The 22,338-nt window shown below is 56.1% G+C and overlaps 1 protein-coding gene across 1 annotated transcript; it reads left to right on the top strand.

Annotated features, from left to right (window-relative positions):
- Positions 1-13,380: 13,380 nt before the first annotated feature.
- CLCF1 (cardiotrophin like cytokine factor 1) lies at positions 13,381-22,068 on the top strand. The gene is made up of 3 exons (XM_063095980.1): positions 13,381-13,396; positions 19,535-19,701; positions 21,532-22,068. Exons 1-3 carry the CDS (start codon positions 13,381-13,383, stop codon positions 22,024-22,026), a joined length of 678 nt encoding a protein of 225 aa, XP_062952050.1. The 3' UTR covers positions 22,027-22,068.
- Positions 22,069-22,338: the final 270 nt, after the last annotated feature.

The following is a 22,338-nucleotide window of genomic DNA, read 5'->3' as shown; positions in this document are numbered from 1 at the left end:
AGTGGAAATGTTTTATGAGGGTAGATCATGGTAATGTGCATTTTAAAAAGACCCCATAGGGGTTCGGATCCCCATACTAGCCAGCCGGAAAAATAAAGACCCCAGCCTGTGTGAAAGGAGGGGCTTCATCGTGTGGACGGTCGTCTTCTAGCTCTAATCTCAGTGCCCACGCGTGTAAAGTGAAAGGCAAGTCTTGGAGGGGACTCTGACCCCTAGTTCCCTGCAGCACCAAGGTTCTGTGGTTCTTAGAGTCCTAGGCATCGCTGCTTCCTGTAGGGCCGGCCTGCACCTTTCCCCTCTGGGCCTGTAGTTACTGCTGAGGCTACATTCTGCCTGAGGCCCCTTGCCCTCTAGCCCCGCACTTTTTCCCTCTCCTTCCCCTCACTTCCCCTCCTCTCCCAGCCTTTGCCCCTACCCTAGAGGAGGTTATTCTGCCCTTTCCCCTTCCTGAGGGGTCAAGTGTAAATGGTACCGCCTCTACCAGGGCATTTAGCTCAGTAAACTGGGCGTCCTTAACCCCACCATCTGTACAAACCTTCAGCAGATCCTGACCGCTCTGCCTCCCAAACAGATGACAACTTTGCCTTCCCCTTCTGTCTCCACAGCCACCACTTTGCTTGGGCAACCATCCTCTCTCACCTGTAACGGCTCTCAATGCTCTCCTGCCTCCACCCTGCCCCCTCCAGTCCACTCTGCATACAGCAGCAGAAGTGGCCTTTCTAAATGTGGATTGTGTCTTGATTCTCCCTTGTTTACATGGCTCCAGTGGTTGCCATAAAATCCAAACTCTTTATCACGCAGGAGCCAGCCCCACCCATGGCTCCACCTGTCTCTTCCCCTTGATCACCTGTGCAGCCATGCTGGCCCTGTCCCCTCAACGTGCCACTTCCGCTTCCGCCTGGGGATCTTTGCACATGCTATTCCCACCGCTGGGCATGGCCCTCCCACTTCTCACATGCTGGCCCTTCTCTCCCTCAGGGCTCAGCAGCAATTGCCCCTCCTCAGCTAGGCTTTCTCTGCCCCGGCCCAGCCCAGTAATCTGTCGCTCAGCCCTCGCCCTGTTTTAGCCATAGCACTTATCACAACTTAACGTGGTTTCGTACATATGTTCACTTATCTAACACCTGTCTTCCCCACTGGGATGTCGGCCTCTCCAGGGTATGGACCATATCTGTTTTGTTTATTGCTATATCCCTGTACTTCACACAGGGCCTGGCCCCCACTAGATAATCAACAAATAAGTGCATAGTAAATTTGTGAACCAAATAAAGCTGAGCTGCCTCTAAGTCACTCTTAGCACAGTGCTGTGGTGAGAGACTCAAATCCACTTCCAACCCAGTGCCCACAGTCCCACCCTTCCCTGTATGATAGCTGAGCCCACACTCTCCCCATCAAAAACAAAAAACAAAGCAAAAGCCTCATAGCATTATCGGTTTGCTTTCTTACCTTTTCCTCTGCTCTGGATCTCTCTCTTTTTCCTCTCCAATGTAAATCAGCATAGCCTTCCCAGCTTCTCCACCTCTGCCCCATACCCATTACCCGGGCAGCCCACCTGGAACAGGAGGTAGAAACCCAACCTCCCCAGAAGGCAAAGGAGGGGAAGGCTGTGAATATTCACACACATTCACATAATATTCCTGTTTCTGCCTGTGACACCTAAGGGGCTGTAGGGTCCTGTGGTCTTAAGGTCTTTGGAGCAAGGCCCTAGGGAGAATGGAAGGGAGCCATAAGCTCTTTAGGACTTTTTTTCTTTTTCTTTTTCTTTTCTTTTTTTTTTTGGTGGCTGGCTGGAGGACTCCTAATGAGTTTTCAGTCACCCTCCCACCCCCTTTCAAAAAGTCAGAAATCATCTGTACCTTCTGAAGGACTTAAAATCAGAAAGGAGGGCTGGCTAGTTACCCAGTTGATTATAGTACAGCCTTGTAACACTAAGATCAAATCTCCATACCAGCCAGCAACAAAAAATAAAAATAAATAAAACCAGAAAGGAGCCTGGCTGGGAGTCAGGAGACCTGGGTCTCTCATCTGGGATTCAGCACTGACTTGCTCTTGACTTTGTGCGAGACTCTCCTGTCTCAGGCTGTTTCCTCATCTGTATATGTGATACTCATTGAGGTCCCTTTTAACTTTGATGCACTGTGATCCTGAAGGGTCCCTTCGGCTTCTGCGTGCCCCTCATTTACCCACAGCTCTAGAGAGGAGCTGTACTCGGCCGTGCTTCTTCCCCTCTCCCCGCCCCCAGCCTGTGGGGCTGGAAGGGAGCTTTCCACTCTGAGGCCAAGGAGCCTCTCCAAGCTCACAGTCGACATATCCAATAATGCCGTTCAGGTCCAGGAGGGAAGTCACACCCAGGAGGGAATGAGGAGCTCAGAGCTATTAGGAACACTTTGTGTTGGGAAAGGGGTGAGTATAGGGACCCAAAGAGGATTTGGGGTCTGTGCTAAACATCAGGAGACCTGGGTGTAGCTCCAGCCCTACTCATAGATGATCTCAAGCAAGTCAAAGCCCCTCCTCTGGGCCTGTTTGTTTCTCAATAAAATGAGGGGATTGGATGAGATGCTCTCTTGGGAGTCTTTCAAACTCCAAATTTATCGTCTTCGCGGTACCCCGCAGTAGAGGTGGCTTTCTACAATTAAGTATGTAAGTATGTGTGAATGTGTGTGTGGGTGGGGGGTGGCAGATATGGAATGGAAGTGGTTACCATTTCAGACCCTTAAAATAATTATCTGCTGGGAAATTTCTTCACTTCATCCACCACTTCTCACCCATCTGGTTAGGTCTGAAGTTGTAGGAAGCCCAAAGCTTCGGATCTTGGTGCTCAGTAATTCACTCATTCAACAGATATTGATGCACTTTTCTAAGTATGGGGAAGAGTATAGGACAAAAATCCCTGCTGTCATGGGGCTTCCACCCTGGTGGAGAGAGACAAACAACAAAATAAACGAGTCAATCACATAGTATGCTAGAAGGTGGTGGGCACTACAGGGAAAAAGAAGCCTGGAGAGGGAGAAAGGAGGGTTGGGAGAGGAAGGCTTCGACTTTAAATGGCATGGCCACACTGGCATCATTGAAGAGTTGACACCTGAGCAAACACCTGAAGGAGGTGATGGGTGAGCCCTGCAGACATCTGGGGAAGAGTGCTCCAGGTAGAGGGAATGGCCAAGGCCAAGGCTCTCCGTGGCAGTCTGCCTGGACAGTTTGAGGACCTGCACCCTCAGCAGAGTCAGGGTTCCTGAGCTGGGGAGGGTGAGGAGAGCTACATTCTGGTGGAGGGAAGCTGACATTAGTCAAAGAATCAGCACACTAAATATGAAATTACACCTTTGAGAAGGGCCAGGAATGATGATGACATGGGCTATAAGAGCATGTCACTGGGTAGAGCTGTAAGGGGCAGCAGGGAGGACTTCCTGGAGGAAGGAGCAGTCTGAGGGAGGTGAGGCATGGAGAACAACTTGACCAGAAAAGCACATCTGCTGAGGAGCCATTGGTGAGGATGATTTGCAGGCACCACTCTGTCCAATCATGGGATGTCCTGTGCAGCCCCCTTATAGACATAACAGCACACGTGGGATTACTCGTGGTTGGAGTTTTGCCAGATTGGGGTAACTAAAGGGCAGAAGGGCAGGGAGTGTAGAGCTTGGGAGTTCAGTCTGGTTTGTTTTGATCTAGTCTGTGCACACACAGAAAATGGTATTTATAGGGTTGATCTGGAGTGACCCTAGCTCTAAGCTGCTGGGGGCACTGAGCTGGCGGGGCACTACTCGGCCCGCTCGTGATGTGTCTATGGCACGCCAGGTGCTGCCGCCCCCAATGCCGAGCTCTGCACATGCCTTTCTTGTTCCCTGGCATTTCCCCCAGCATGCAGAAGAACGTTTGGCACCTAGTAGTGGTTTAATAAGTCTGTGTTGAGTGACCAAAGCATATGGGATTCAGAGAGCTTCCAAGACTTGAACCCAGGGTTGTCTGTTGAAATGGAGAGTGGGGTTCTAGGTGCCAGCTGCCTAGGTCTGAGTCCTGGCTCCATCACTTTCAAGTTGTGTGAAAATGGACAAGGTGCTTCTGTTCTCTAAACCTCAGTCTCCTACTCTGTATTGGGGGTCATAACATGTATTAGTCCGTTTTCTGTTGCTTATAACAGAATACCTGAAGCTGGATAATTTATAAAGAAATAGAATTTATTTCTTACAGTTTCAGAGGCTGGAAAGTCCACGGTACAGGGAGCATATCTGGTGACGGCCTTGTTCCTGGTGGTGGCTCTACAGTGATGCAGGGTATCACACAGCGAATGGCTTGAGCAAGAGAGAGCTAACCTGCTCATTCACTCTCCTTATAAAGCCAAGAGAACCACGCCCATGACCACCCATTAAACCAGCAACTTATTACTCCATAAATGGATCAATCCATTCACTGGGGCATGGTCCTCACGATCTAATCACCTCTTAAAGGCCCCATCTTTCAATTACCATAATAGTATTTCCCACCCTCAACACTATTACAGTGGAGATTAATACATGAACCTCTGTGGGACACAATTCAACCCATAGCACTACCTCAAGGGCATTTGTGAGCATTAACTTAGTTAACACAGAACAGCTCTTGGAGTCTGCTGTTAGTATTGCTATTATTATGACTGCATTGTCCTGACACCTTCATCTCTGGGGTGTATCCTAACAGTATCTTCGGGTCAGACCTGGAGCAAATCATGACCTTAGATGAAGCCACAGCAAATCCACCCTAGAAACCCAGGAGGAAAGTCTCTCCAAAGCAATATTACAGAGAAAAGGTCTGCACTCCAGAAACTGGAAAACATCAAGAGGACTCTTGGGTAGGGGGAAGAGGTCAGGAGGAAGCTGCTGCCTCGAGCTGCCCCACGTGCCAGCCCCCACAATTGTGGTCCCTTGGTTTCCTCAGCTTCGTGAGGACAGTGTGAGTCCTTGGCTTCCTCACAGGCTGCTGGAGACTGGCATGAGATGATGGGTGTGCCCACACTGCCGGACACTGTGCACAAAGGAGGGACCTGGTCTTTTCAGTCTGCACGGCTGGAGGTGGAGGGGAGATGAGATGGAATTTTTTAACTCATAGTGGGGATGGGAAGGGGGAAGCTCGGGATTATTCACCAAAACCTGGCAGGCTGGAGCTACAGGGCCCCCTTGGAGCATAAGTGAGGTAAGTTTAGGACAAATCAAAGGCAGTGCGCTTCACCCAGCAGGGGAGGACACCGATGGAACTCATTACCCCAAGATGTGGTCTCCATTGGAAATATAAATAGCTTCACAAAAGGTTTAGATAAATCTGTGGATGACAGCTTCATTCATGGGTTAGAAGGGAAGGAGGATGTTTGGGGCTTGCTGTCTTCCTGGGAAGGCACCAGGGAGGCCACCTGGCCTCCCCAAGACCACCCCTTGGTGCTCCTGTTGGAGGCAGGCTTCTGGCTGCAGGGACCCAAGGAGGCAATGTCGGTGTTCCTGTAGGCTAGAACCTGGCCCGAGTCCCCAGGCCCCTGGGAACCCAGGAGGGAATGTCGGTGATCCTGTAGGCTAGAGCCTGGCCTGAGTCCCTGGGCCCTTTCCTCAACATCCCCCAAACTCGCCATCCACTGTTTGAGGGAGCCAAGGGCACCACCAGTTTTGGGGAAAGCATCCTGGCCGGGATGTCCCCTAAAGGACCAGCAGAGGGAGACAGACACCAGCTCTCAGAACCGACCAGGCAGGTCAGCCTCAGATAGGGTCAAACAAGCTTCCGTGGATGCCAGCTCTGTGCCCAACTTTGTGCTAGACACTCACAGGGGGAAGCGGGCAGAGAAGGTGTCCTGCCTGACCAAGATGGGTTTACTACAGGGGAGATGGGGGTGGGGAGGAAATTTCAAGGAAGTGGGGCCGGTGGTGGGGGAGTGCTACTAATTAAGGGCAGGGTGGCTCTGGAGCCAGGTTGCCTGCCTATGTGAACTTAGGCAAGTTATGTAACTCTGTGCCTCAGTTTCCCCATGGTAAAATGGCAACTACAGTAGCACCTGCCTCAGGAGGACGATGTGAGACTGTCTGTGTCAAGTCAAGTATTTAAATATTTCACTACAGTGCTGGGCAATTAGTGAGTGCCCAGTAAATAGTAGCTATAGTCTACATGGATGGGGAGTCCAGAAGTCTTTCTGGTCTCCTTGGAGCTTTGCAACTTGCAAAGCCCTTTCAGTTTATTATCTCATCTGAGCTTCACCACCACCCTAGAGACTTGGCAAGGCTAAAGGCTCACTAGTACGTGGTAGACCTGGGTTTTCTGATACTAAAGAATCCAGGCATCTTTCTAGAGTTCCCTGGGGAGCTGGAGGTAGGAGGAGGTCTGCTCCTGGTGCCCTGGTCTATGCTGCACCTCCTGGCAGGCTGCCCACATCTCTGGTCAGTACTGAAGTCATCTTGCTCTCTGTCCTAACAGATCCCAAGCCCCTGGCAGGCAGGCTGTGCGTCTTCATTGGTCCACAGTATTCAGCAAGGTGCTTCAGAAAGCTTCTGGAAGGTGACTGGACCCCACAGGTCTGAGCAGCTCCTCCCCAAACCCTGTACCTGTTCCAAGCCAGGTGTGACCCTCCTCTTTTTGCCATTCAAATCCCTCTGCTCTCTGGGTGAAGTCTTCTCTAACATCTCCTCCCTCCTCTGATCTCTCCTTGCTCTGCCTCACAGCCCTTTGTACACCTTCTTAAGTTCCTGTTTTATTTAAAATTTTTTTCAATGGTTAACGGCTGAAACTGAAGTATGTACAGAATGCACTGTTAAGGAACACGGGGTGGACCTCGCAAAGATGCCTGGGGGTGCTTGGGAGTGAGTGAGCGCCTCACAGACACAAACCACGATGTCTTGCAGATGCCCTGAAAGCCTGGAATGGGGCTGGCATGGGATCGGTTGGCTCCTTTCTTCCCTTCTGAGCAACTGTTCCCTGAGAACCCACCCTTCTCATCTCCACCCTCCTTCAACACATTGACATCCTACAAGAATGCTGCCTGGGATACAAGGTCACATCCTTAGGAGTTGTTTATTGTGAGGGGGTGATGAGATATCCTCAGATAGAGCTTATGACAAATGGTAGAGCAGCAAGGGCCCTGTGGTGGGGAGTCAGAGTGGGAGTGATGGAGACAGGCTTCAGGAAGACGGCAGAAGAAGAAAGAACAGACAAGTTTTATTTATTTATTTTACTTTTCTGGCGGCTGGCCACTACATGGATCGAACCCTAGACCTTGGTGTTATCAGCACCACACTCTAACCAACTGAGCTAACTGGCCAGCCACCAGATAAGGTTTAGATGTGTATACATAGGGACTTAACAGGGGTAGGTGGAATTCTAGGTAGAGGAGACATCGATAGCAGAGATAGAGGGATAAGGCATGAGGGACAGGTAGCAATACTATTTAACAGCAATATTTATTGCTCCCAAGTGCCAGTGATTTGACGTATATTAACTCGACTGAGTGCCTTATTCTGAGGCAGTTGCTATTATTATCCTCCCTATTTTACAGAGGAGAAACCCGAGGTGAGGGGTTAAGTGACTTGTGCGAGGTCACACAGCTGGTGGAGGTGGAGCAGGCACTCTCTCTTTATCACTAAGTCTGGAAGCGCAGGCACACATGGTGGGACCCCACAACACTGCATCACAGGGACAGCCCCAGGGGAGGTGGTGTCTGTCCTCTGACCCCCAGCACCCCTTAGGAGCCTGGACAGTCTGGAGAAAGCTGTGAGACGCCTGAAGGAGGGAGGCGGGTGGGAGGGAGGGAGGGGAGAGAGCAGGAGGAGCCGACAGTGACTCAGCAGGGCAGGCAGGATAAGGATCTTCCAGCCCAGGGAGAGGTAACCCCACTCCTCTGCCAGGGGAGACGGAGTCACAGAGCCTGCGGCATGGGTTGGCCAGGGCAATGGAACATCCTGGGAGAATGGCGGGGAAAGCTCCTGGCAGGCAAGGGAGGAGATGAGCACCTGGGGTATCCCTTCTGCCCCTGCCTTCTTCACACGCCCATGGCCCAGACATCCTCGCAGATGGAGAGAGGCCAGGGAGGGCACGGGAAAGGTGGGCAGTAGGACCTGGTTCCTCTCAGCTTCTCTCTGGCTTCACAGGGGTGGCAGGGGGTAGGTGGTGGTGGGGGGGTGTCCTTTGGGAGGCCTGAGCTGGGTCAGGTGTGGGTGGGGGACCTAGGGCAGGGTAGGGCTGTTGCTGAGGTAAGAGGAGGCCCTCTGCCCCAAGGTTTCTGCTGACATCACGGCCAGCTCAGGGTGAGGCAGGGCCCTCTGGGCTTCTGCCCACTGGAGGGAAAGGGAAAGCGCGCCCCACTGCTTCTTTCCCCTCTTGCCCTCGGTGGTGCCCGGTGCCTGCACACAGACATACTGGAGGGTGTGCACACACGGTGGTGAGAGGAGGGCTCCTCCTAAGGATGCACAATCCCAGGTGCATCCTGGGCAGGGCCTCCGAGCCCACGTAGGCTTCACTTTGCTGGACGTCAGTGGGGCCCTCAGGAAGCAACAGGATTCTGGTTCTGCTGCTCGGTAGCCATCAAACTCCCAGTTTGATGCTCAATCTGTGATTCCAGACTCCCTAATGGAATCCAGAATTCTAGCTGAGCTCTCCAGTGCTCTTGGGTCTGCCCTCTCTCCAACTCAGGAGGGTGATGTGAGGTGCCTGGTCCAGTGTCACACAGTCAGTTCACACCAGTGGTGGGTGGCAGACAGAAGAGCTCAGGCCTCCCCAGGCAAGGATTTCTCGGGCACTCGAGGACACTCTTTATGTCCCAAGGAGCATCTTAGTGTCCTGAGGAGACCAGAGGCAGCTCCTGCTATTGCTGAAATCTGCTCTCAGCATCTAGCCTCTTCTCATTTCAAGAGCCCCCTGCCTCCATGCCCCCTGCCCCAAGCTGGCACCTGCATGGTATAATTAAAAGAGCATGTCACTGAGGTCAGAAGATGCTGGGCTTCAGTCTAGCTCTACCTCTTACAGGATTATGTGACCTGAGGCATGTGACTTCACATTACCAAGCCTCAGTTTCCTCATGTAGAAATGGGAAAATGATAGCTCCTATCTCATGGGGTTATTGAAAGTATGAAGTGAAATAGTGCATGGGAAGCCTTAGCACCAGCACAGCTGGGAAAGTTTAGCACGTTTAAACTATTGTTAGTATTTAAGCAAAGCAAATGTCAATGAGAAACGCCAGTACTGCAGCAGAAGGGCAGGGGTCGCTGTGGCAGGCTCCTGCCTCGCTGGCCTGCCCCTGGTCAGCCTCCACCCCTCCACCCCATGGCCCCTTAGGGCTCCTCTCTTTGTCCCCAGCACCTGGCATGGAAGAGACACTCAGGGAATGTTTGGTGAACAAATGGATGAATTGGTGAATGTCCCTACCCACCTCTGTGGGCTTCTCCAATACCACATTCCTGCTTGTCTCTCAGGGGGAACCACACTAGAGGCTTCCCTAGTTCAGGAATCTGGACACTCCCTGGGTCAGGGTCCCTTCAATACTAATTCTACAGCTTTTCAGGACATGGTGTTTTTTGGGCACCCAGAGAGCCTTCCTTGGGCATGTCAGTTATAGGGAGAAGGGAGGGAAAGCAGGAGGAGGGGGTGGGACACTAGCTAGCCCCTTGGCCAGTAATGACTCACCCTCACCCCTTGGAGGCCAGCTCTGCCCCCCATCCAGCCACACCTCTTGGTGCCTGATCTTCCACCCCCCGTGGATGGTAAAACCTGGAGTCTGAAGGTCCAATGAAGGTGGTAAACCAGTGTCTCCCTCCTCAGCTCACTGAACATTCCCACCATCCTGTGGAGGGGAGGGCAAAGGTGGTCATGCCCCATTCCACAGAGAGGTGACAGTCTCAACCTGGCCCTGTGCCCTCTGCAGGGAACTGTGTGGGCCATGCCCAGTGCTGCCTCTGCGCCTCCACCTGTGGTTGCTGCTGCCCTTCCTGCTCTGTCCGCCCACGTTTCCACCCTGAAGCTCTACCTTCTCCTGAGGTTCTTCTCTCACCATTCCCCTCGGCCCTAAACGCATCCACGACCACCTATGGCTGACCTCAGATGGCTTAATGAGTGTCCTGAGACTGAAATTCTTGGAGGCAAGGGTGGGTTTTCCTTGTCCTCTGTCCTTTACAAGACCTAGCACCCAATAGGAACTGAGGAAATGCCTACACAATGTGCCATGGGACAGATGGAATGTTTCTCTACCTGAAGATACTCATCTGGAGCGAGGGACCCCTAATAAGTTCTGTTTCTGAGAGCTGTAGAGGAGCAGGAATTTTCCCAAGGTGTCCCAGCTGGAAATCAGAGGGCAGCCACCTGTCCTGCCCCATCCCACAGAAATTCCGGAGGGGCTGCTCCTGCTCCACCTCTCTTTCCTTCCTTCTCCCCCAGATCCCAGCAGCCCACCCCCATTTGGGGATTTGGCAGAATAAAGGCACAGTCTTTATTCCAGCCCCCACCCCAACCCCACTGGCAGCTCCTAGCCAGCTGCCTTTGCCCAGACATGGCGGAGGGGCACTGGCAGCTTGGAGATGGAGTTGATTTTCCCTTTGGCAGTGTGGAGGATTGGGGGAGGGGAGAAGCTTGGCCCCCACTGGGTGAGGGGAGAGGGCAGGGACACAAGTCCAGACAAGAGGCAGAGGGAGAACATGACTTGCCCAGCTTGTGGGTCACTACATTAAGAATCAAAGACAAACTGGGAGCCCGGGGGGGTGGGGGGGGTGGGTGGGGGGGTGGCGCAGAGAGGAGGGTTATGTGTAAAGCCAGTCGTCCCTGCACCCACCCAGCCTGGGTCCCTGGTTCAGAGCTGCAGCCCTTAGTTCCTATAAACCCGTGCTTTCTGGACTCCCGAGGTGAGGAGGTGAGTGTTTGCTGGGGGCAGCATCGTAAACTCCCCTCTCGTACTTGAGTCTCTTCCTCTTCCTCCCAGCTTCTCCCCCTCCTCCTCCTTCAGCTCCTGCCTCCTCCCCGCTTTCTCACTCCCACCCATTTGCCTCTTTGTGTCTCCTCTTTCCTCCCCTGGTCCCTTCTCTCTTCTCACTCCTCTTCCCTCCTGTGCCCCCCTCCCTTTCTTCAGCTCCCCCGCCCTCTTTCCTCTTTCTCTCCTGGCCCCCTCCTCCTCTCCCACATTGGGGCTGCTTTCTCCCTGACTCAGCAAGGTGCTTTATAAGGTGCTGAGGGGGCTCAGCCAAATCCAAACCACATTGTCTGTGCAGACTCTCTCCACAAGGAGTGAGGCTGCACGGCAGAGGGGAGAAGGGCTTGAGCTGCTCCCCATCGCCCTCTCCCCCTTCCCTTCTTGGCCCTCCCTCTGAAAGGGTAGCGGCTAGGGGGACCTCCTGGCCAGCCTCAGTGCCAGTCACCCATGGGCATCTGCCTTCTTGACCTTGGCATGGGCATCAAAAGATCGTTGGGCTAACTTGCCAAGAATGTCATTGAAACTCCAGAGTCCTGGCTGGTGGGGGGTGGGGAGGAGATGAGGGGTGGAGGGGAGAGGGAGGCCCTGAGCACTTTCCACCAGGGCCCCTCCAAGGCAGTTTTCATCAGAGCTGCTGCTGATGCCCCAGAAGGTCCCCTGCCCCCCACCCCAGACCAGCTCTCCTTTGCTTTTTCTCCTTGTTTAGGAAAAAATTTTATAAAAAAGAAAGAAAGAAAGGAGGGAGAGAGAGGGGGGGAAAAAGCAACCCAACAACAAAGTCTGTCCCACTCCAGTGAGGTAATTGAAAACAAACTTCTTCCCCCCCACCCCCCCACCCCACCTCAGTTCTTGAAGTGCAGAAAAGGGAAAAGCTGCCCTGGGAACCCAGCACTGGCCATGACCATGATGCCTGCTCTGACCCACAGGCTGGAGGGGCTGCGGCCAGCCTGGCAGAGTGCCCTCCCTTCCCAGGGGCACAGGGGCAGGAGTGGGGAATAAAGGCTCTGATGACACTCCAGAGAGAGACATCACCTTCCAGGGCTGGCCCACCACTGGCCTCTCCCCCTTTGAAACATCAACAGCAAGGAGAGCAACTTATAACCAAATGATTTAATTGGTGGTGTAGTTCTAGAGCACCCAAGCCTTGGAGACCAAATGACTGTCCTCCAAGAAAAATCACAAAGTGGATGTTGTCTACAAGCCCCAGATTAAGAGCTGTTTCCTCTGTGCTTGCTCTCCCTGGCAGCCCTTTCTAGAGGGAGGAAGGGAGACCCTCCAGGAAGGGTCTAGGCTTGTGGGTCCCCTAGGTATCCTGCCCAGCAAGTCCCAACCCAGGCCTAAGGGAAGCAAAGAGAGCGCTGCACAGCCAAACCGCCCCTACCTCAGCACCAGAAAAAACCAACAACCCAAAACCCCAAAGGAAGAAGAATGCCAAGTGTCTTTATGGGGAAGCACTTCACAAATGGGGACGCTTGGTCTGTCCATCGCCTTGAATCAGGAGCATTCTCGCTGAGTCACCCATGAAGCCTCTGGTGTTGAAACTGGTGCCTCGTGCTGATTAATGAATTACAAATCCCCCACTCATGTGCACTCTCCCTGGTCACTGGGAAGAAGAATGAAGAACCTTGTGAACTTGAGGGGAAAACTCCCCGCCAAGTGCCCTCTTCTTTCCTCCAAGCTGGGCAGTGGGTCTGTGGTGCCCTCTTCCTCCCCCACAGGGGGCATTGTGAGCTGGTTAGTCACCTGCCCCAGCCCCTGGCGCCTCACTTAGTTCGAGCTTTTGGAAATGGGACAAGTGGCGGGACAATAGGCAAGGGGGGCGGTCAGCCCAGACAAAGGGCAGCAGGAAAAACACCATCACTTGCTTCGAGGCCAGCTCGCTGGCATTTGGGAGAATGTGTCATTGCATTTACTCGAGGGGGAGGGGGAGGGAAGGTTAGAGATCAGGAGGCAGAGGTAGAGTGGGTGCAGGGACCCCGCACCGGGCAGGGACAGGGGACAGGGGGCAGGGGGCAGGCGTCCCCAGCCGACACTGAGGGAGAAGCCCACACCCCACGCCGAGGCCGGCTCACGCCCCTGGCTCTCGGGAATCTGCAGGAGGACTGATGCCCTCCCCGCCCCCTCCCCCAGGAGCCCCGGGGTGGTACCGCCGCTGTCTCGCCTCACCTCACCCCCCCTCGGTGCTGTGGGAGGGAGAGGAGCCCCAGAAGCCCTCCCTTCCCTCCTCCCCTCCTCCCCCCACCCCGGGGAGGGCCGCTACAATTTGTGGTTACAGCTTTACACGTCAGAAAAAAAAAAAAAAGTTTGCAGAATGTCCCACACCGAAAAAAAAAAAAAAAAAAAACCCGAAACCGAGCGAAAAAAACCTGCGAGTGGGCCTGGCGGATGGGATTATTAAAGCTTCGCCGGAGCCGCGGCTCGCCCTCCCACTCCGCCAGCCTCCGGGAGACGAGCCGCGCCCGGCCGGCCCGGCCCCCAGCCCCATGGACCTCCGAGCAGGTAGGAGCCCCGAGTCCGCGGCCCCGGCCCCCGCCCCCGCCGAGCGGCCGCGAGATCCGGTCCCATCCTCCCCCTCCCCATCCCCGGAGCCCCGAGCCGGGGCGGGCCGGGGAGCAGGGCTCGGGCTGGGGGAGGCACGGCTGGGCGCCCTCGAGAGGGGCCGGGCGGGGACGCGGCATTCCTGGAGTCCGCTCGGCGGGGCCAGGAGGTGGCCGGGAGCGCGGCGGGGAGCCCGGACGCCCCGCAGACCCGGGGAGGCGGCAACCTGGAGCCCCAGCGAGGCGGGGTCCCGGGGAACCCGCGCACAGAGAGCTCCACGCAGAAGTTGGGGCGAGCGAGTCCGAGGCGGGGACCGAGGCTGCGGGAGAGAGAAGCGGCGCGAGGGGAGGAGGGGGCTGGGGAGAGGAAGAGGGAGGGAGGCGGAGGGGAGCCCGAGGCCGGGCCGGCCGGAGGCGAGGGGAGGCCGACACCTCGGGCCGCGCCGCTCTCCCTCCCCGGCCCGCCCGCAGGGAAGGCGGGCGGGAGGGAAGGCGGGCGGGCGAGGGGAGAGGGGAGCGGCGGGCGGAGGGCAGAGCCTGGGCCGGCGGGCGGGCCGGGCCGCGGCACTCGCCGTTCGCTCTGCGCGCAGCGAGCCCTCCGTGCTGCCCGGGGCCGGGGAGCCGGCGGCGGCAGGTAGGGGCTGCGCGGCGGGGCGGGCGGCGGCAGCGAGTCCCCCGGCCCGCCGTGGCCTGGGAGTGATTACTGCGGGGGGGCGGGCGCAACCCGGCCGGACCCGGCAGGAAAAAGTCTGTCACCGGCCGGGGAGCGCCGAGAGCTGCCGGCAGCGGCGGGAGCGGCCGCTCGGCCCGGCGGCCCGCGAGCAGGAGCGCGGGCAGGGCAGGGAGTTGACGCGCGGGAAAGGGCAGCGGCCCGGCCGAGCCCGGAGCCCGGCGCCTCGGACCCCGCCCCCGCCCCCGCCGCCGGGAAGGGAGCGACCGGGCGGGAGCGGGCGGGGGGCGGGGCCGGGGGCGCCGGGGCCACACAGGGGGAAGGCGCCGTCGCCGGGAGGGGTCCGGGAGCTAGAGGTCACCGCGGCGCAGGAGGGCCGGCGAGCGGCCGCCGCCGCACACTTCCCGGCTCGAGCCCCTCGAAGGAAAGCCCAAGTGCCCGGGGCCGCGCCAGAGTTCCCTCGTCTCCGCTCTCCCCACCTTCATTTCCAGCAACTCCACGCTGGGCTCCGGGAGCTCTCCCCACAGACCCAGGGACCCCTGTTACCTCCGGGGCCCAGCCTGGTCCTCCCGTCGGGGGAGGCAGGAGCAGGCTCTCCTGTGAGCCTTGGAGAGAGGCTGGGGTGGGGACACCGGACACACTTCTCTTTCGGGCACCCGCTCTCTGACCCTGACCCAGGGACATCTCGTTTTCACTGCCTCCGAAGGACCTCCACCCCTGCTCCCGAGCACACACTGCCCCTCACATGGGACACAGGTACATATGACCCTAACAGACCACATGCGCCCCCCCCCCCCCCCCCCGCGCCCCGGCTCCCAGCTCAGACACACTAGCTGCCCTGGAGCCACACACTCAACCAGGGGAAGAACAGGCAGAGATGGTAGCAACTGTCACCCAGCAGCCACAGAAGTGTCCACTCCTGACGGGTGTAATGGCTCCCTCTCCCTTCCACACACACACCCACACTCTGCCCCGTTCACACTTCTGCACAGCACCCCTACACACCAGCTACTCGATTACTGACACTTCACATTCCTCCCCACAATCCCACCTGCCTATTCACACCGTGGCTCCTGCCCACTCTCCCGGCCCCGCCCACACCCTCTTGCACACTCTTGAGAACACCACCCTTTGCAGCTCACCCCCACACTTGCCTGGACTAACTTCCCTTCACTTCTTCCCGTGCCTTGCTTTCGCTGGCTGCTCAGCCCCCTCCCCCGCCTTCACCCTGCTCTCCCTGAGCACACACACCCAGGGCCCTCTTGTGGCACAATCAGGAACCTTCTCACTCCAACCAAAGCCCAACTCCTGTCTCAGTTTCCGACTTCACAAGGGAGGGGGGCTGGCCTGCCCTCTGCTTCTTTCACTGGACCTGAGTTTCTTTTTCTGCCATTTAGGCTGGATGAGAAGGGCAGGGAAGCGGATGCTGAGGAGGATAGTAGAGATGGAGCCCCAAGTGTCTCAGCTGGGAGGAACTACAGCATGCATAGTGCAGCCTCCTTACACAAGCCCACATCACCAGATGAGCTAGTGGCAAAGCTAGGTCTTCCAGGCCCATGTGTCCCGGCTCACCAAGCTACTTCTCAGAGGCCTGGGGGAAAGGGAACCAAGGAGAAGGCAGAAGGAAGAGAAGGAAGAGAGGGGAGGGCAGCCAGCCCAGAGGATGGAGGAAAGATGGGTTTCTATGGGGCCTTCCCTGGGAAGACAGGTCAGGAAGCACCCCTAGGGTGATTTCCTACCATAACAACACCTGCTGGATCTCACACCACATTGTACATACTGCCCCCTAAACCACTCCATCCCCCCAATTCCATTCAACAGACCCCTCCAAGGTCACTCAAATGCTGATCCTGGTCCAGCCTGAGGGCAGGGCCTTTCCTTCTGGCTCCTATATTTAGCCCAGCTTGCTGCCATCATGCCCCAGCTCTGGAGCTCTGCAATGCCTCCCTGGCTCCAACATTTAGGGCTTACAGCTCTTAGCCACCAGTCTCAGGTGTGGAGTCTCCTGCTGACTGGTCTTAGCCAGCCTAACCACCCTGGCACATCTGCACCGCTGAGTCCCCACCCTCACTGAGTGAGGTCAGCATGGGGGATACAGGCCAGGGGCTGAGGGGCAGTTGGCTAACGAAGTGTACATGTGTGTGCCTGCCCGTGCAGCCGTGTCATGCCCTTGCATGGGCTGAGAGTGTGAGAGTATGTGTGTGTGTGTGTGTGTGAGTGTGTTCATGAAGGGGCCTTGATTCCCAGGGCCCAGGGATCTGGATAGAATTAGGGGCTGGCCTGGGCGGGGGCCAGGATGGGGGTGGGGGGCCGCAGCAGGAAACGTGAGCTGCACTCATTAGCTCCTCACGTGCTCAGCCGGATTTATAAACACAAGGAGGAGACGGGATGTAAACAATCAGTGGGCAGCAGCCAGAGGCAGAGCTGAGGCGGGGGCTGGGCTGGGGGCCAGGACTGGGGGAAGGGGTACAGGACACAGCCCCCAATGGGCCAGGGTCCACCTGCACGCCGTGAACCTGGAGGGGAGGATGGACGAGGGCTCCAGGACGCCCACTGCATATTCCCACTTAGGGACGCAGTGATCTAAGAGCTGCCTGGGTTTTGGGCTCATGAGGAAACCACAGGTGTTCTCTGCCCCAGGCAGTTTTACTGCCTGAGATATGGGCACATCTTGCCCAGAGTTGGAAGCTGCCACAGGAGAGGGCAGAGCCCTGTTCTTTTACCTCCCTTTCTCCTCTCCTAGCTTCTTCTCCCTTTGAGCTCCTGAGACGCCTTCCCTCTTTCTGCTTCTCTCCATGGGCTGGTCAGTCAGAGCCTTCTGCTCTCTCCCTTGCCCCCCTCACCCCCCCAGCCTGCAATGACACAGTTACCTCAGAACTGAAATATTCCTGGAAACACCGGCCTTGTCTGGTTAATTTCATGAGCCGTTTTTCTGCCCAGATGACTTAGCTCTTGTTTATCCAAAGGCTCCTCTCCCTGCTGTCCCTGTGTAGGGAGCTGGTCCCCCCCAGGGATGTCCCGCAGGGCCTAGAAGGGGAGGGGGGAAACAAGGCCCAGAGCTGGGTTCCTGACCACACTCCTGCGTGGGATAGAGTGCAGTCCCAGAACTCTGGCTAACAGGGCTGCTCAAGGCAGGGGGGTAAAGAGGCAAGCCCAACCCCCAATTCCTGCTTCAGCCGGGACCCTTGTCATTGCCATTCACTTTGAGCGAGGCCAGATTCAATTCTGAAGGCTACCTCAAGGCTGGAAGGGCCACTGCCTATCTCAGCAGGTCTCCAGTCTCCAAAACTAACCCCACCTGGTACCCATAGGAGGGTGGAGATGACTCAGCCAGATCCCCAGGCCGAGGATAGCCCAAGGCTTCCTGCAGAGGAGAAGGGCCTGGAGTTGTCTTGGGATGTGAAGAACAGGGATAGAAAGGAACTCTGAGAGGCAGAGCTAGGAATGGAAGGGAAGAATGAGAGAAAGGAGCATTTGAGAGGGAAGCCACAGGCTGCAGATGGGGAAGACGAAAAGGGGAGCATGTTTCCCCAGGGAGCAGTTAAGTGCCTGACCCTGCTCTCTGTCCTAGAACACATGTGCACATGTGCATGCGCAACTCCCCCCCTCCCAAACCAAGAACCCTTTACCCAAAAGAGCAGGGTCCCTGTGACTGCTGGCACCCGCACTCCCACACTCCATCAGTAAGGCCAGCCAGTCAAGCACCTGAATGAGTCAAAACTGACCAGTTGGGCTATGGCAAAAGTCCCCACCTGACCCTGTACTCTATAAGAGATGTTTTATATAAACAGTTTGAATCCTGAACCCTTGCTGGTTTGTAAGACTCTCTAAAACCCTGACCCAGCATTGTTACTTACTCTAAACCTAACCTAGTCTTCATTCTTGATTTCTTTTTTTTTTTTTTTTTGGCAGTTGGCTGGTACAAGGATCTAAACCCTTGACCTTGGTGTTATAACACCACGCTCTAACTGATAGTCTTTATTCTTTCTTAACTCCAAACCCTATCCTAATTCTAAATACAGTCAAATTGTTAAACCTCTCCAACTTATTTCTAACCGTCAAAGCAACATATGTCATTATAGAAAAATTTGAAAGTATGAAATACAAACTAGAGGAAAGAAACGACTCGCGACCTCACACCTATTCAAATTTAAAAAACCCAAGCTAGCCCTACTCTTAGTGACATGCCAAGCATCGCCCCGTCTGACATCTAAATCAACAAATTCACAAATCTTAGCCCCAGCTAAACCTCTGCCTGCCCAAACCTAACCACATCCCCCTGCTGGACTCAAATCTCAACCACACTCAATCAAGCAAATCCCAAATCTAAACTAATCTGAACTTGAAGAGGAACGCAGTTCTTAAACCTAACCTAGCCCAATACCAATTATATCCCTACTCAATCCTAACCCTAATCGTCTTTACCCCTCCCAAATGTTCACTGAAGAACCTTGACCTGGGACCTCACCGAAAAGCCTGGAAAAGCCCGAAAAAGGACAGCTATCTATGTCCCTCTTCACAGCATCAACCCCTGGCATCCTGGGATGTCCAAACTCTCCAGTGCCAACAGCTGGCAAACGCATAGCTCTCCCCTTTCTGTCGCCTCCTCCCCCTCAAGGGCAGGCTGATGGGAGGGCCTCACCGAAGTCAAACTTTTCTTTATCCCATAGATAAGAATGGGGTGAACCTCCACACTGCCACCAATCCAAGACAGTGAATGCTAAATCTCCTTCAGTCTAACCCTGCCCTACACTGCTCACACCCAGGAGTCATATCCTAGAATATACCCACAGCTGACTCCATCAGCCAGCCCTGCATCCTTCAGCCTGACCCTACACCTTGCCTCCTATGGCCAACTCCATTCTTGGCTGCAGGCTCTCTCCTGAGCCCACCTTAGGGCTGGCTGCTCTCAGCTTGCCAGCTATGACATGCAGTTTCTCAATCCTTGGCTCCCCTCAAGCTGCAGTGGTACTGGGAGACTGGGAGAGGAGGCTGGTGTACAACGGGAACCCAGGCATACTAACTCTCCGTCCCTAGACCTGGCCACATCCCTCTGTGTACACACACACACACACACACACACACACACACACATTGGCACATACACCATGACACAGGCCAAAGACTTTCTCAGCTGACACACAGATATACTCTCAAATACCTACTGATAGAGACACATACACACACACACACACACACACACACACACGCACACACGCACACACACACACACGCACGCCCCCTCTCCTCTCTCTCTCTCAGGCCAGACATACTTCCCCTCCTCCATCCCCCCCGCTCTGCCGCCCATCTGGTGTCCCACCCTCACCCCCGCTCCCAGCTCAAGGTGGGGACAGACACCTGAGGGGCTGCCAGCTGCTTCCCTGCCTGGGCCTGGGCCCACCTCATGCTTCCTGCCCATCCTGTCCACAGGGGACTCGTGGGGGATGCTAGCTTGCCTGTGCACGGTGCTCTGGCACATCCCTGCAGTGCCAGCTCTCAATCGCACGGGGGACCCAGGGCCTGGCCCCTCCATCCAGAAAACCTATGACCTCACCCGCTACCTGGAGCACCAACTCCGCAGCTTGGCGGGGACCTATGTGAGTACCCAGCTTAGGAGTCTGAGAGTTGGGGCAAGAGGGAGAGAATGGTGGAGGGGTCCTGGTGAATGATGGGGTCATGGGGAGGGGCCTTTTGGCTCCAAGCAGCCTCCCTGTCTGGCCTATCTCCTTGCCCTTCCCTCTGAGGTGCCCCACTCCATCCCTGGCCCCAGGACTAGGCATGTGGGCAGGCCTCGCACCCGCCTTGGCCCATTGCCCCACTGGCTGCCAGCCCAGCCACCCGCCTCCCCCTGGGGGCCGGGGAAGTCTCCTCTGTTTACACCGTGTTGTGGTGTCTCTTGTACGGGCGGGGTTGGGTGGGGATGGAGGGGGGCCCCACCTCCCATGCCTGTGTTCCAGCTCGCCTCTGCCCCCAGACCTGGGGCCCTGCTGCTCTGGACCCATGGGCCTCCCTCTGTCTGCCTCTCCCATCCTGGCTGGGCCTCCTAGGGGGGTCTTGAGGGAAGGGGGCTGCAAGGAACCCAGGGCAGTGCTGGCAGGGGGTTCAGGGTGTGGATGGAGGCTGTGCTGTAAGGATTTTGGGGCAGTCCAGAGGTGTTCAGAGAGCCCTGGAGAGAAGAAAGGAGAGTCAGAGGAGCCGAGGACCATGGGGAACCGGCCCCCTCTTCCCGTGTTCCTCTTCCACATCCCAGACCCTACTCTGGAGCCAGGGAAAGGAAAGGGAGGAGGTGGCGGGGGAGCTGGCTCCAGCCCCAGGATACACCGAGGAAATTAGTTTGTCTCTGTGCTTGTCAGCGTGTGAACCTCCCCCTGGGCCCTTGCCTATCCCAGGCCTCGCCCCTCTCTTCTCTCTTCCTCTCCCAGTTACACATCTCCCTCATCCCTTTCCCTGGGCCCCAGGCCGCTCCCCTGAGGGTTGGCAAGGGCTTTGCCCTCTTCCCTATACTGTACTGTCTTCCATATCCTTCCTCCTGCCCCACTCCTGGGACTGCCTTAGCTTCTTCCTTCTACAGCCCTGCTCCTATCAGCCGAACCCTCCATTGGGGTGTGAGTACCCTCTGTCCCCTATCCCTGCAGATGGTGAGACTGGGCATGTCAAAGAGGCAAATGGAGCTCTGATGCCAATGGGTCCCTCTGCCTTTCGACACCTACTTTCTTTCTACTTTCCCCGTGCAGAAAACCTTTGCTTGACTCTGCTACCCCCTCTTGTTCCCGACCCTTTTTCTCTCCTGGCTTTCCCTGCCAAATTTCTCGAAGGAGTGGTCTACACCCTCTGCCTCCACTTCCTCTCCACCCACTCACTCCTTAACCCCCTGCAATCTGGCTTCCAGGCCACTGCAGTGGTTCTCTCCAAGGTCGCTAGGCACGTCCTTCTTGCCAAACCCACCAGTATCTCCTAGGCTCATTCTCCTCGCTCTCTGTTTTGCAGCCACACTGTGAGCACTGCTGCCTTCTTGAGCTCCTCTTCCTTGGCCTCTGCACTCTCCTGGTCCACCTTCCACCTCTCCGCCTCGCTCCTGGCTCCTCAGGCTCCTCTTCCTCTCTGCCCTGCCCCCATGGTGGGTGCTCTCCCAACGCGTACCTGCCAGCCAACCTTCCAGCGCGTCCTTCCAAGTGGCTCCTGCGTGGTTTTCTCTTTCTACACCTCTCCATAGACGAGCTCGTCACCCCCATTGCTTCAACTGTCACCTTCACGCACATGACATCCTTGTTGGAGAGACATAGGGGAGGCCTGTGAACTTGAGAGGACTAGTATGGAGACAGAGCCAGTGTCAGGGGACACAATAAATAGAAGTTTTGGGGGCAGGGATCTCCTCAGTAGCAACTGGCCACTCTGCCCTCCTTTCCATTGCCCTCTCCTTTTCACAGCTGAACTACTTGGGGCCCCCTTTCAATGAGCCTGACTTCAATCCACCTCGGCTGGGAGCAGAGACTCTGCCCAGGGCCACTGTCAACTTGGAAGTGTGGCGAAGCCTCAATGACAAACTGCGGCTGACCCAGAACTACGAGGCCTACAACCACCTTCTATGTTACTTGCGTGGCCTCAATCGTCAGGCTGCCACGGCCGAGCTGCGCCGCAGCCTAGCCCACTTCTGCACCAGCCTCCAGGGCCTGCTGGGCAGTATTGCGGGTGTCATGGCAGCTCTCGGCTACCCACTGCCCCAACCTCTGCCTGGGACTGAGCCCACCTGGGCCCCTGGCCCTGCCCACAGTGACTTCCTCCAGAAGATGGATGACTTCTGGCTGCTGAAGGAGCTGCAGACCTGGCTGTGGCGCTCAGCCAAGGACTTCAACCGGCTCAAGAAGAAGATGCAGCCTCCGGCAGCTGCGGTCACCCTGCACCTGGAGGCCCATGGCTTCTGATCTCTGACCTTTACCACCTCCTCTTCCTTCCTCTTTCAAACCCTGACCTACTTTGGGAGGGAGAAACCCATATGCCAACACTCGTTGAGCCAGGAGACAGAAGCCATGAGCTTCTGGCCCTCCCCTGGGCTTGGATGGGGATGCGATGAGATAAACCATGTCCCCTCCCCACCTCCCAAAGTCTTACAGGTCTGGGGAAGAGGTGCAATAGGCCCTGTCCTGTTTCCACAGGAAGTAATACTCAAGGGAGTCCCAAGTGGTTCAGGTTGGTGCAAAGGCTGTCACAGTCTCTGACCCTCCACTCGCCAGTAA

This window comes from Cynocephalus volans, chromosome 4 (assembly GCF_027409185.1).
Source record: "Cynocephalus volans isolate mCynVol1 chromosome 4, mCynVol1.pri, whole genome shotgun sequence".
NCBI classification, from domain to species: domain Eukaryota; kingdom Metazoa; phylum Chordata; class Mammalia; order Dermoptera; family Cynocephalidae; genus Cynocephalus; species Cynocephalus volans.
This window is presented reverse-complemented; position numbering and strand designations above follow the sequence as displayed.

What these genes read in the sequence shown, in the direction of transcription:
- CLCF1 (XM_063095980.1), top strand. An exon ending in GCAGCTTGGCGGGGACCTAT is followed by an intron (nt 19,702 to 21,531) that starts GTGAGTACCCAG and finishes TCCTTTTCACAG; the next exon opens with CTGAACTACTTGGGGCCCCC.